The sequence below is a fragment of the Mobula birostris genome, chromosome 3 (genome assembly GCF_030028105.1).
Source record: "Mobula birostris isolate sMobBir1 chromosome 3, sMobBir1.hap1, whole genome shotgun sequence".
NCBI classification, from domain to species: Eukaryota; Metazoa; Chordata; class Chondrichthyes; order Myliobatiformes; family Myliobatidae; genus Mobula; species Mobula birostris.
The window spans coordinates 218,862,114-218,876,865 of NC_092372.1; the positions used below are offsets into that span (position 1 = coordinate 218,862,114).

The 14,752-nt window shown below is 42.1% G+C and overlaps 1 protein-coding gene across 1 annotated transcript; it reads right to left on the reverse strand.

The window, feature by feature from the left end:
• Positions 1 to 240: 240 nt before the first annotated feature.
• On the reverse strand, positions 241 to 11,807 carry iba57 (iron-sulfur cluster assembly factor IBA57). The gene is made up of 3 exons (XM_072254141.1): positions 11,436 to 11,807; positions 2,084 to 2,427; positions 241 to 718 (listed from the first exon to the last, which is right to left on the reverse strand). Exons 1-3 carry the CDS (start codon positions 11,720 to 11,722, stop codon positions 321 to 323), a joined length of 1,029 nt encoding a protein of 342 aa, XP_072110242.1. The 5' UTR covers positions 11,723 to 11,807; the 3' UTR covers positions 241 to 320.
• Between the last annotated feature and the right edge of the window lie 2,945 nt (positions 11,808 to 14,752).

The window sequence follows — 14,752 nt, forward strand, 5'->3', positions numbered from 1 at the left end:
ATGAAAGAGGAGGTACAGGAGCCTGAAGACACACACTCAGCGTTTCAGGAACAGCTTCTTCCCCTCACCATCAGATTTCTGAATGGACATTGAACCCATGAACACTACCTCAGTATTGCTTTTCCTTTATTTTGCACTACTTAATTTAATTTTCCTAATGTACTGCTGCTGCAAAACAATTTCACAACAGAGTATGCCATGATATTAAACTTGATTGTGAAAAATAAAGGAAATGAAAAATTACACAAAACACTTGGTCATAAGTTTGTTTAAGAAAATAGTCTTACACAAAATGTAGATGCTCAGTACAAATATATATTTCATTTATTCTTTTCGTTGTTCGGCCACCAATTTGGCATTGACGCTGTCAATTGTACACGAACATCACCTGACGTGAACACATGAAGAGGTTCATTTGCATAGGTAAGTCGGATCAAGGCTAAACCAACATCACCCTCATAATTCCTGAACCTTCCAGCCAATTTTCCAGATTCAGTAACAATCCGCGCTTTTTCAGGAATATTGCCCGGAGGCAAAGAGTTGTCCATTTGGATTGGCATCAACCTTTTCCTTATTACTCCTGTATGGTGAGTCCGAGCTGTCAACTCTTGCCCGATATAACAGCCCTTGGTGAAACTAATCCCATTCATGTACACTAGGTTGGATTCCAGAGGTATTGCTTCTCCAGATGGAAGGTCTTTCACACCTTCAGCAATTCCTTAGATAAAGAAAAGAAAGCATATATTACTGCCTATCCTAATATGTACAGTTCAAATTTATATTCAAATAATATCAACTTATTCCTACCCATCTTCAATAGATTAGCATTATCTGCCAAATGTTCTCACCTGAGGAACACTAATCTATAGATCCCTTCGGCTAGATGTAAATAAATGGTGCAACTTCTTAATTGATCATTTCCTTAAAATGCATGGAATTCATTCTGCTTGTCAGAATGTCCTCGCACATGGCATAATGAGCATCAAAATAAACAAAGTACAGCACAGCCTTGTCATACATCTTAACACTATGCTCAGTAAAGCAGAAGGATCTACACTATCACCACATTTTGCTGAGACCCAGTGCCATTTTTAGTACCATGTTGAGTTAAGCCTGATGATTAATAAAAATGTTTCTTCAACACACTCTTCCAAGTCACTCAGCAAGGCGGCTAATAAAAGCATCCCGTTTATGGGGTTGTGATCTTTGACAACATCGGCAGGAATGCAATTCATTTCAAGCCTTTTGCCTCCTTTCACAACTCTATATTTACATTCCCAGACAAATATTGTTAATTTAGCTTACTGAGCCCAATTCAAAAGCAAACTAATTGAAGGATTGTTCACCTACTATTGAAATAACTACACCATAGACAAAACTATTGCTTTAAATGGGAGAAAATTAAGGAAATGCTATTCAGCAGGAAGGTAGCACCTGTGGAAAGAGAAATAATGTTAACATCTCAGTTTCTGAGCATCAACTCTCATTTCTTTTCTGCAGAAAATCAAACTCCAACTGCTGAAAACCTAAAATAAAAACAAAAAAATGCTGAGTATTTTTAGGCCTTTTTGGTACTTTCTCTCTTTCCACATATGCTGCCTGATCTGCTGGGTTTTTATTTCAGGATTTTATTGGGATTTTCATAAGTAATCAGTATATTTGAGACTTCAACTTTTGCTAATTAAATAGAACATCAGAAATGGTCCATCATTCTATGTATGGTCCATTAGAGCATCCTCCTTCATTTCACTCTTGTTGGAACAGTTCAATGCTTTCTTTGTTATTTGTTTGAAATCCAATTAAATGAATTTTGCTGTTCAACTCAACACTCATTTTAGCCATGAATAAGTAGTCTTCTCCCTTCTTATTCATAGCCTGTAGTTTACTCACCTGCAATAGGGAATCCTTCCATCCACATAACTGCAACCTCCTTAGCAAATAATCCACTCATTCTGAGAGAATATGATTGTTATACCTGTAAATGTGTAAGGCACCAATGCCAAATACAAAAATATACAAATTTTCAAGGTCTCTTTGCAGAGTACAGAACAATTTCAGTTTGGGACACAAGATTACTCCTTACCTATTTTGTACCGATGTCTATGATAGTCCTGGATATCACCTAGATGACTTTCAGGGACAATGTCCAATGGATTGTTAGTATTGCTCAATACCAACCGCCATCCCATGGCATCAGTTCTAGGATCCTGTGTACACACCAGTACCTTCTTTCCATTTACTTCTAAATTACTGCTGGTATCTACTGAGTGTCCAGATGGGAGTACTGCCCACACAGAAAGGTCTGAGCAAAGGGAAATGTCCACTTTCCTTCTAATCTTGTATATTTTCAAGTGTTTCTGAACATCATCTAGCAACGTGGCATCACATTCTGCAAGGAGGGTTGGCTCTTCTTGGCTTATATGCAACCTAGAATACAAAAAGCAGAGAATAATTCATTCTGTCACAAAGAACACTACTAATTTGCAACAGATTTTGTATTCTTTATTCCACAAGGCATGAAGAACATTTTCAAGTTAATTTAAATTGATTTAAATTTTAATGAGTGTAAAACACATCAGTTTGATTAAAAAGAGGCAAACCATGTAGGAACAGGACTGCAAAATGTATTAGATCAACCGAAGGAAACCATTTGGTCTTTCACATTCAATATCATGGCTGATCATTCATTCCAGCATCATTTCCATGTACTGAATCTCTCTCAGTTCCCTAATATCCAAAAAGCTGTTTTGAATTTACTCAACAACTGAAATGTTATAGCCCTCTTGGATAAAGGGCAAAGCAACTCTTCTCATGTCAGTGAAAAATAAAAATACAAAACTGCAGATGCTGTTAACCCCCAAAAAAAGAGAACATTCTAATGCTGATCTAACTTTGAAGCCCCCCATCCTAGCTAGCACAGCTTGGGAAAACATCAACCCTGTGTCAACCCATAAGAACTTTGCAATTCTCGTGAGATCACCTCTCATTCTGCTATAGAATGGAAGCCTAGTTTGTTTAGCTACTCATAATAGGCCAAACCCATCACCACCCCCATACCAGAAAATAACCCAATAAACACTTTTGCTACCTTCTATCCTACCTTAGGCAGGAATATTAAACTTGAATGCAAATTGCAGGTGGACTCTCACCATCTGTGTTACTGCATTATGCATCTCCATGGTTTTTTTTTAAAACTTAAATCCTTTTGCATCATAAGCCAGTGTACTATTTGCCTCCTAACTGGTTGCTATACCTGTTTGTCAACCTTTTAGGATTCATCTGCACGGACACCCAGGTCCCAATGAAAATCAGTATTTTTCAAACTTACACTACTTAATTTTTTTCTATTTTGTCCCTTAGCCCATCTATATCACTCTGAAGCCTCTCCACACCCTGTTCATATCTCACTCTACTACTCAGCATCAACACCAAACTTCCATAAATTGGATTCGTTATCCTCACCCAAATCAGATTCAGGTTTGATATCACCAGCATATGTCATGAAATTTGTTAACTTAGCAGTAGCAGTACAATGCAATACATGATAATAGGGAAAAAAATAAATCAATTGCAAGAAGTATATACAGTTGAAGTCAAAAGTTTACATACACTTAGGTTGAAGTCATTAAAGCTCATTGTTTAACCACTCCACAGATTTCATATTAGCAAACTAAAGTTTTGGCAAGACGTTGAGGATACCTACTTTGTGCATGACATGAGAAATTTTTCCAACAGTTGTCTACAGACAGATTATTTCACTTTTAATTGACTATATCACAATTCCAGTGGGTCAGAAGTTTACAAACGAAATCAGCCAAGACCTCAGAAAAAAAATTGTGGACCTCCACAAGTCTGGTTTATCCTTGGGAACAATTTCCAAACGCCTGGAGGTACCACATTCATCTGTACAAACAATAGTACATAAGTATAAACACCATGGGACCATGCAGCCGTCAAACCACTCAGGAAGGAGACACATTCTATCTCCTAGAGATGAACGTACTTTGGTGCAAAAAGTGCAAATCAATCCCAGAACAACAGCAAAGGACCTTGTGAAGATGCTGGAGGAAACAGGTAGACAAGTATCTATGTCCACAGTAAAACATAACCTGAAAGGCTGCTCAGCAAGGAAGAAGCCACTGCTCCAAAACCGCCATAAAAAAGGCAGACTACAGTTTGCAAGTGCACCTGGGGACAAAGATCTTACTTTTTGGAGAAATGTCCTCTGGTCTGATGAAACAAAAATTGAACTGTTTGGCCATAATGACCATCGTTATGTTTGGAGGAAAAAGGGTGAGGCTTGCAAGCCGAAGAACACCATCCCAACCGTGAAGCATGGGGGTGGCAGCATCATGTTGTGGGGGTGCTTTGCTGCAGGAGGGACTGGTGCACTTCACAAAATAGATGGCATCATGAGGAAGGAAATTATGTGGATATATTGAAGCAACATCACAAGACATCAGCCAGGAAGTTAAAGCTCAGTCACAAATGGGTCTTCCAAATGGACAATGACCCCAAGCATACCTCCAAGGTTGTGGCAAAAGCGCTCAAGGACAACAAAGTCAAGGTATTGGAGTGGCCATCACAAAGCCCTGACCTCAATCCGATAGAAAATTTGTTGGCAGAACTGAAAAAGCGTGTGTGAGCAAGGCCTGCAAACCTGACTCAGTTACACCAGTTCTGTCTGGAGGAACAGAACAAAATTCCAGCAACTTCTTGTGAGAAGCTTGTGGAAGGCTACCCAAAACGCTTGACCCAAGTTAAACAATTTAAAGGCAATGCTACCAAATACTAACAAAGCATATGTAAACTTCTAACCCACTGGGAATGTGATGAAAGAAATAAAAGCTGAAATAAATCATTCCCTCTACTATTATTCTGACATTTCACGTTCTTAAAATAGTGATCCTAACTGACCTAAGACAGGGAATGTTTTCTAGGATTAAATGTCAGGACTTGTGAAAGATTGAGTTTAAATATATTTGGCTAAGGTGTATGTAAACTTCTGACTTCAACTGTAGATAGAAACGTAGAAAACCTACAGCACAATACAGGCCCTTCGGCCCACAAAGCTGTGCTGAACATGTCCTTACCTTAGAAATTACCTAGGGTTACCTATAGCTCTCTATTTCTCTAAGCTCCATGTACCTATCCAGAAGTCTCTAAAAGACCCTTTTGTATCCAACTCCACCACTGCTGCCGGCAGCCCATTCCACGCGCTCATCACTTCGCATAAAAAACTTACCCCTAACACCTCCTCTGTACCTACTACCGATCACCTTAATACTGTGCCCTCTCGTGCTAGCCATTTTAGCCCTGGGTATGTATATGTATATTAAATAGTTAAATTAAAAATAGTGCAAAAACAGAAATAATGAAAGTGAGGTAGTGTTCATGGGTTCAATGTCCATTCAGAAATTGGATGGCAGAGGGGAAGAAGCTGTTCCCGAATCACTGAGTGCGTGTCTTCAGTCTTCTGTACCTCCTTCCTGACAGTAACAATAAGAGGTCACGTCCTGGGTGATGGGGGTCCTTAATAAAGGACGCTGCCTTTTTGAGGCACCGTTCCTTGAAGATATCTTGGATACTACAGATGCTAGTACTCAAGATGAAGCAGACTAATTTTACAACTTCCTGTAGCTTCTTCCGATCCTGTGCAGTAGCCCCATTTGTATTATTGATACAAGTAATGAAGAAACTGCAGAGTTGTGCTGAGTTGCAGAAACCAGCCTCCCCTCTATGAACTCTGTCTATACTTTTCACTGCCTCTGTAAAACAGCCAGCATAATCAGAAACTCCAGACATTCTCTCTTCTCCCTTCTTCCACCAGGCAGAAGGAATGAGCCTGGATGGGAATCTTGGTCAACATGGACCAATTGGGCCTTAGGACATGCTTTCGTGCTGTATGACTCCAGCATCTGTGGAGGCAGAGATTGTGTGGACATTTCAGAATGAGATCCTGCATTATGCCTCAACCGATCTGACCCACATAGCTCCTCCAGCAGTTTGTTTTTGGTCCAGATTTCACCATCTGCAATCTTGGTTTTCACCCTAATTGGCAAAATATAGAACATCATGGCACAGGGACAAGTCCTTGGGTTTATGATGTTGGCCCTTAAAATGGGTGGCATAACACCAAATACCTTTCAGCTCAGATACCTCCTCTGACTTATCCATCGAAAAAGGACCCCACTCAGGGAATTGTCTCCAACACCATCAACCTCATCTCCCATCCACAGCCCTCATCATTCCCTCACCCCAACCCCACACTGTTCGTTTCTATTGCTTACCCAAGATCCACAAACCTAACTGTCCAGGGAGGCCCATTGTTTCTGCCTGCTCCTGTCTCACTGCATTTGTGTCCACGTACTCCATTTTATCCCCCCCCACCCCCACTCCAGTTGAGTCCTTTCCCATCTACATCCACAACTCTTCACATACTCTCCATCTCAACAACTTCCAATTCCCTGGCCCCAATCACCTCATTTTCACCATAGTGCCTGTTCTTATACCCTTCTATCCCTCATTAAGGCCTTAAAGCTCTGCTTCTTTCTTGACAAACAGATGCAACTGGTTTTCATCCACCACCAACCACGTCTGACTGGCACAATTGGTCCTCACCCTCAATTTCTCTTTTGGCATCTCCCATTTTCTCCAAACTCGTGGTGTACCCATGGGCACATGAGTAGGTCCCAGCTATGCCTGCCTTTTTGTTGTCTATGTAGAACAGTCCACGTTTCAAGCCTTCTCTGGAATGCTACCCAACTCTTTCCATGCTACAATGATGACTGCATTGGTGCTGCTTCAATGACCTATGCTGAGCTCATTAATTTCATCAACTTTGCCTCCAACTTCCAAGCTGCCCTTAAATTCACTTGGTCTATTTCTGACATCACTTTCTCCTTTCTCGATCTCTGTGTCCATCACTGGGGACAAAATGTCTACCAATGGCTTTTATGAACCCACCTCTTTTCACGACTATCTTTACTATACCTCTTCACACCGTCTCCTGTAAAAACGCTATTTCCTTTTCTCAGTTTGTTCATCTCCGCCACACCTATTCCCAGAATGAGGCTTTCTTTTCCAGGACATCAGACAACAAGATTCCTTCTTCAGAGAGCAGGATTTCCTTCTCTTCACCATTGATGCTGCCCTCACCTGCATCTCCCTCATTTCCCAAACATTTGCACTCACTCCATCTTCCCACCGCCTTAACAGGGATGGAGTTCCTCTTGTCTTTATCTACCACTCTATAAGCCTTTGCATCCAACGCATCAGTCTCAGCAACTTCAATGGGATCCAACCACATCTTTATCTCTCTCCCCACCCCCCCCACTCTCCACAGGGATCGCTCCCTCCATGATTCGCTCATCCATTCACCCCTCCCCACTAATTACCCTCCTGGCACTTCACCTCCTCCCTCACCTCCATTCTGGGCCCCGAACAATCCTTCCAGGTGAGGCAACATTTTATCTGGCAAATCTGTTTGGGGCGTCTAGTTTCCAGTGCTCCCGATGTGGCGGCCTCTACATTGCTGAGACCCAAAGTAGATTGGGGATCGCTTTGACAAGCACCTCAGCTCCATCCACAATAGGTGGGATTTCCTGGTGGCCAACTATTTCAGTTCCTATCCCCCTTCCCATTCAGACATATCCTCTTCCGCCATGATGAGGTCACTCTCAAGTTGGAGCAGCATCACCTCATGTTCTGTCGAGGTAGCCTCCATCCTGGTGATATGACCATCAACTTCTAGTACTATCCCCCACCCCTTCCCTCTTCTTCATTTCTCCACTCTGGCCTTCTACCTCGCCGCAAAAAGACAGGATCTCCCGGTTGCCACCCACTTCAACTCTGCTACTTTCTTTTTTCTATATATATTTACAATTCTCTGGGGTTGAATGCTCTGATTAATTTTTTTTCTCGTATATGCAGAAATAGTTGGCCTGGGTTTTTTTTCCAGTGGGAGGTTGGGGTGGATACTAATTTTACATAATTCTCTTTTGGGTGCTTTTTCGTATTGTTATGAATTACATATTGGATTTGTTTGTTTCGCACTGTATAAATCTCCATTTTATTGGTTTTTTCTTTGTAGTTTCACTGTAGAAATGCATTTAAAAAATTAATTTAAAAAAAGAGTAAAAGGGAGGTGAGAGTTGATATTGGACCACTGGAAAATTATGCCGGTGAGGTAGTAATCGGGGACAAAGAAACAGCAGATGAACTTAATGAGTACTTTGCATCTGTCTTCACTGTGGAAGACCAGAGGTCAGTGAGTGTCAGGGAGCAGGAGGAAAAAGAGCTAGGCAAGCTCAAATGTCTTAAGATGGGCAAGTCACCTGGACAGATGGACTACACCCCAGAGTTCTGAGAAAGGTTGCTGAAGAGATGACAGATGCATTAGTCATGATCTTTCAAGAATTGCTTGATTCTGGCATGGTTCCAGAGGACTGGAAGATTGCAAATATCACTCTACTCTTTTAGAAGGGAGGAAGGCAAAAGAAAAGAAATTATAGGCTAGTTAACCTAACAGTGTTTGGGAAAGTGTTGGAGTCTATTATTAAGGATGAGGTTTCCAGGTACTTGGTGACTAATGATAAAATAAATCAAAATCAGTATTGTTTCTGTAAAGGGAAATTTTGCCTGACAAATCTGTTAAGTGTTCTTTGAGGAAGTAACAAGCAGGGTGGACAAAGGGGAGGCAGTGGATGTTACTTACTTGGACTTCTACAGGGCATCTGATAAGGTGCCACACATGAGGCTGCTTAACAAGATAAGATCCCATGGGGTTACAGAAGAGATATGGCATGGATAAAGGAATGGCTGACAGGCAGGAGGCAGCAGGTGGGAACAAAGAGGGCCTTTTCTGGTTGACTGTCAGTGACTAGAGATGTTCCTTAGGGGAGTATTGGGACCACTACTTTGTTTGTCAGTGATTTGCATAATGGAATTGATGGCTTTGTGGCAAAGTCTGCAGATGATACAAAGATAGGTGGAGGGGTAGGTAGTGCTGCGGAAGCAATGCAATTGCAGCAGGACTTAGACAAATTGGAAGAATGGGCAAAAATGTAAACACAAAATAATCTGCAGATGCTGGGGACAAAGCAACACTCACAACACGCTGGAGGAACTCAACAGGTCGGGCAGCATCCGTGGAAAAGATCGGTCGACGTTTCGGGCCGGAACCCTTCGTCAAGACAAAAATGTGTCAGAATAAATATTGTTGGGAAATGTATGATAATGCATTTTGGTAGAAGGAACAATAGTGCGGACTATTATCTAACTGGGAAGATGGTTCAAACATCAGAGGTGCAAGAGGACTTAGAAGTCATTGTGCAAGATTTCCGGAAGGTTAATTAACAGGTTGAGTCTGTGGTAAAGAAGGCAAATGCAATGTGAGCATTTATTTCAAGGGGAATAGAATACAAAAGCAAAGAGATAATGCTGAGCCTTTATAAGACACGAGTCAGGCTGCACTTGGAGTACCATCAGCAGTTTTGGGCCCCATATCTCAAAAAGGATGCACTGTCATTGGAGAGGGTCCAGAGGAGATTCATGAGGATGATTCTGGTAATGAAGGGATTAACATATGAAGAGCATCTGGCAGCTCTGGGCCTGTACTCACTGAAATTTAGAAGAATGCAGGAGGATCTCATTGAAACTTACCAAATGTTGAAAGGACTAGACAGGGTGGATGTGGAGAGGATGTTTTCTATGCTGGGAGTATCCAGAACTAGAGAGCACAGCCTCAAAATTGAGGGCTGACCTTTTAGAAGAGAGGCAAGAAAGAATTTTTTTGTAGCTAGAGAGTGGTGAAACTGTGGAATGCTCTGCCACAGACTGCAGTGGAAACCAAGTCTCTGGGTATATTTAAAGCAGAAGCTGATAGTTTCCAGATTAGTCAGGACACCGAAGATATGGCAAGAAGGCAGGTGTATGGGATTGAGTGGGATCTGGGATCAGCCATGATGGAATTACAGACTCAATGGGCTGAATGGCCTAATTCTGCTCCTATGTCTTATGATTTGCCTAAGAGTCTCTTAAACAACTGTAATGTAAATGACCCCTGACCACCCTTGTCAGTGTATTCCAGACACACACCACTCTATGTAAAAATAAAACACCCCTGCTCCATCTCCATCAAAACTTCCCTTTCTCACCTAAGTGCATCCCTTCTAGTATTAGGGATTTCAACACTGGGCAAAAGATACTGACTGTCTACACCTCTCATAATTTTTATAAATTTCTACCAGGCCTCCCCTAATCCTCCACCATTCTAGAGAAAACCTCTTTTTAGCACATGCCTCCTAATCTGGGCAGCATCCTGATAACCCTTTTCTACAGCCTCTCTAAAGCTCCCAATTCTTTCATATAATGGGGAGTCCAGAAACAATTCAACTCAAACTCAGTGCCTCTTATAATAAAGGAAATATTACCACATCTCTTCCTTACCACCCTATGAACTTGTGTGGCCATTTTCAGAGACCAATATACCACTAAATATTTACACTATCATTCAGTATTAATTTTCCCTTTACATAAGATCTCCCAGAGTGCAAACCACGAGCTGGGCCTTTTCCATACTGTACAACTCCACCCCGTGAGAATCTTGTCTTAATGTTCTGTAATAAGACCACGATGCACAGCCTCTTACAGACATCCCACCCCTCCCGGAAGTTCCAGGAGTCTCCTGCATATTGATAGCAGCTTCCTGGCGCCCACAAATTATATACAATATCCCAGAAATAGATTTTTTGGAGGGGGGGGAAGGGGGAACATCCTAACTGGTCTCTGTTCGTGCTAAGTAGACCTATCAATTTTCTTTGTGGGTAGGTTTTACAGTCGACCTCAAAAATAATGACAGTGTTGCTGGCTGCACTGTTTGCAACAGTGCCTTTTCTATTGCCCATGGTGGGTTAAAGTGTAAAAGACATGTTGAGGTGAGTTTAACAGGTGTCATTCGTTCAACAGCATAGCTAACGTTATTTAAACTAGCCAGCTAGCTGCTACTCTATTGATGTCCTACGTGATGAGGCCAAACTCCCTGCAGACTTGCTTAAAGTTGTAGTAGAATAAAAAAACGACTCCATAAGTAGATATTTTAATGTCACATTTTCTGCACATACCCAACTTGGTTTACAGATTAGACAAAAATCACTAAACAAAGTATTACATACACCCTTGGAGGCCGACCCCGGGGGGGGGGGAGGATAATGGGGTTGCGGGGGGCGGGGTGCTACTTCCCTGAAATGAGTTTTTGCAGGGTGGGATGTCTGCTTTTACTTCACTGCCATGCACAATTTATGTTCTGTGTATGTTGTCTGAACCTCTATGCCTGTGATGCTGCGACAAAGCATTGCTGTTGCGCCTCCCCGTGACGATGAACCTTGCCCTCTTTCCCTGAAACCCTTCGCCCTCCTCCCTCCCTGGGCACCTACCTGTAGAGAATCACGTCGAACATGGTCCTCCCCTGCAGATTAAGCAGGTGACAGTAAAGGGCCTCCCGGGACCTGCTCACCACCTCTTCCACATCGTTGGTGACCAGGCCCTGGAGGAGGGCGCCGGTGTCTGGGCCCCGCAGCCGCAGCAGCTGCCGGTGGGTGAGGCGGTAACAGCGGTGACGAAACGATGCCCGTGCGCAGGGGAGCTGTCGAGCAGCCGCTTGCACTCGCAGTGAAACGCCCGACGTCCGACTGCAGCCGGCACGAAAGCAGGGCAGCAACATGACCAAGACGCAGATCCTCCTCAGGTCACCCACGACGGGCTCCTGGGGCTCCGCTCAACGCCGTTTGAACAGGCGCGGCAGCTCCCGCGACATCGCCGCCTGCCGGCCAACAAGCGTAGGCTCGGGGAGGACGCGAACAGCGATAGGACAGGGGTGCTGGGGAGCGGCGAGGTTGCATCTCACAGAGACAAGATCTGATAAAAATAGGGTCTGTGATATGATGGCAACCAGGGACCGTCTGATAAAAATAGGGTGTGATGGAATAAAGGTTTGATAGAGGCAAGAGGTTCTTGGACAAAGTGAGCTCGGAATCTGAAGTGTGTGACGAAACGTCCAATAATGGCGTATCTGTGTCACAACAGGCAGTTTCTATGTCATAAAAGGTACAATTTATGAGATTAGGGTCCGTCCAATATTAGTGTCATAAAGATGGTAGGGAGTATTCTGGAGTTATGTGAATATAGCAAGTATTAATGCAAGCAAGAACAAGTCTTCAGTTCTTATTGTAAATTGCAAGCAGTAAGTTGAAGTTACAGGCATGCCTTTGCAAATAAACAATGCTACTAGTGAAGCACAGACTAAGGGACGTAGTTTGCGCAATGGTAATCATGAGACGTTTGCATATGCATCAGCCCGACGTTAAGGCGCTGAAGTTGGGCTGCATCAACCCAGACAAGCAAATAAGGGTTTAAGTAATCCACACCATTGTGAACAAGTTCAAAGAAGCTTGCAAACCAGGCATATACTGTCACTTAGAGTCATAGAAAAGTACTTCAGAGAAACACAAATGAGAAAATCTGCAAGTGCTGCACAGAAACAGGCCAATTGACCCATCTAGTCTGTTCCAAACCATTTAAACTACCTACTCCCATTGACTTGCGCCATACCTCTGCCATGCATGTACCTATCCAAACTTCTCTTAAATGTTGAAATCAACCTTATATGCACCATTTGTGCTGGCAGCTCATTCCACACTCTCATGACCCTGAGTGAAGAGGTTTCCTCTCATGTTCCCCTAAAACTTTTTACCTTCTAACCTTAACCCATGACCTCTAGTTTTCATCCCACCCAACTTCAATTGAAAAAGCCTGCTTGCATTTACCCTATCTATACACCTTATAATTTTGTATGCTCCTATCAAATTTCCTCCCAATCTTCTATGTTCCAAGGAATAAAGTCCTAACCTGTTTAATCTTTCCTTACAACTCAGGTCCTCCAGACCCGGCAACATACTTGTAAATTTTCTCTGGACTCTTTCAACCCTACTTACATCTTTCCTGAAGGTAGGTGACCAAAACTGCACACAATACTCCAAATTAGGCCTCACCAGTGACTTATACAACTTCAACATAACATCCCATCTCCTATACTCAATACCTTGATTTATGAAGGCCAATGTGGCTAAAGCTTTCTTTACAATCCTCTCTACCTGTGACACCACTTTCAATGAATAATAAACCTGTATTCCCAGATCCCTTTGTTTTACCGCACTCTCAGTGCCCCGCCATTCACAGTGTAAGACCTACCTTGCTTAGTCCTACTGAGTTACAACCCATCACACTTGTCTGCAATAAATTCCATCTGTCAATCAATAGCTCTATCAATAGTTGGGCGCCTGGCTCTCTCTCTCGTCAGAAGTTTTTAGAATATCTGTGTTAATGAGTTTCTCAATATTTCTTAATGTTAATCAGTTTCTCAAAGGTGTTTGAACCTTCAGATGTGTCTTATCAATTACAGAGTATCAAAGTTATCAATGGCATTGTAGCTATTGAAATTGTATTGAGTCACCTACATTGCTCAAGGGGATGAAAATGTGATGTACTTTTGAGCTTGGGAGACCCTGCCAAGAGCATATCCAAGAGAGTGTCTGTTTGTCAAGATGAATAAAGGATTTCATATCAACAGTTTCTCCAGTTTTTCCAGTGACTTAGTCACAGTTACAACAAAGGTAAATTTGTTTATTCTTGTCACATGTACCAAGATACAGAGAAACACTTGTCTTGCATAGCGTTCATACAGATCAATTCATTACAACAGTACATTGAGGTGGTACAAGGTAAAACAATAACAGAGTGCAGAATGAAGTGTTACAGTACAAAGAAAATGCAGCACAAGTAGACAGTAAAGTGCAAGGTCACAACCATGTAGCCTGTCAGGTCAAGAGTGAATCTTTTTGTATCAGGGAATCATTCAATAGAACAAAAAATGCAATAGAATAAATGAAAATTAGCACACAATCAAAGTCTGACAAACAACTAAGGTGCAAAAGAAGACAATCTGCACAAATACAAACAAAACAGTAAATAAATAAATAAATACTGATAACATGAATTGTAAAGACCTTGAAAGTGAGTCCATAAGTTGTGGAATCAGGTCGAGTTCACTTGAATCTGAGGGGGACCAATATTCTTGTGGGCAGGTTTATAAGAGCTGTTGGGAGTAGTTTAAACTAAATGGTAGGGGGATGGAAACTAGTATGAGAGAGCTGAGGACGAGCCAGTGGGTTTACGAATACATGGTGGATGTAATACAAATGTAAGAAAGGACAAGTCAATGATTAGGTACAAATGCAGCCAAAGCAAGGAATTAAATTGTATCACAGAGGCAAAATACAAAAGCATGAAGGATAGAGGACTGAAGGTGCTGTATTTAACTGTGTGTAGCATTCAGAATAAGGTGGACGAACTCGAGGTGCAATTACAGATTGGTTGGTATGACGTTGTGGGCATCACTGAGTCGTGGCTGAAAGAAGGCCACAGTCAGGAGCTTAACATCAAAGGATATGCTTTGTATCAAAAGGACAGGCGGGAAGTGTAGGAAGCGGTGTGGTTCTATTGGTAAGAGATGGAATTACATCTTTAGAAAGAGGTGACATAGGGTCAGAGAATGTTGAATCTTTGTGCGTGAAGTTAACAAAATGCAAGGGTAGAAAAAACCATAATGGCAATCATATATAATCCTCCAAATAGTAGCCAAGATGTGGGGTTGACATTGGAAAGGGAACCGGAAAAGGCACGTAACAAAGGTAAT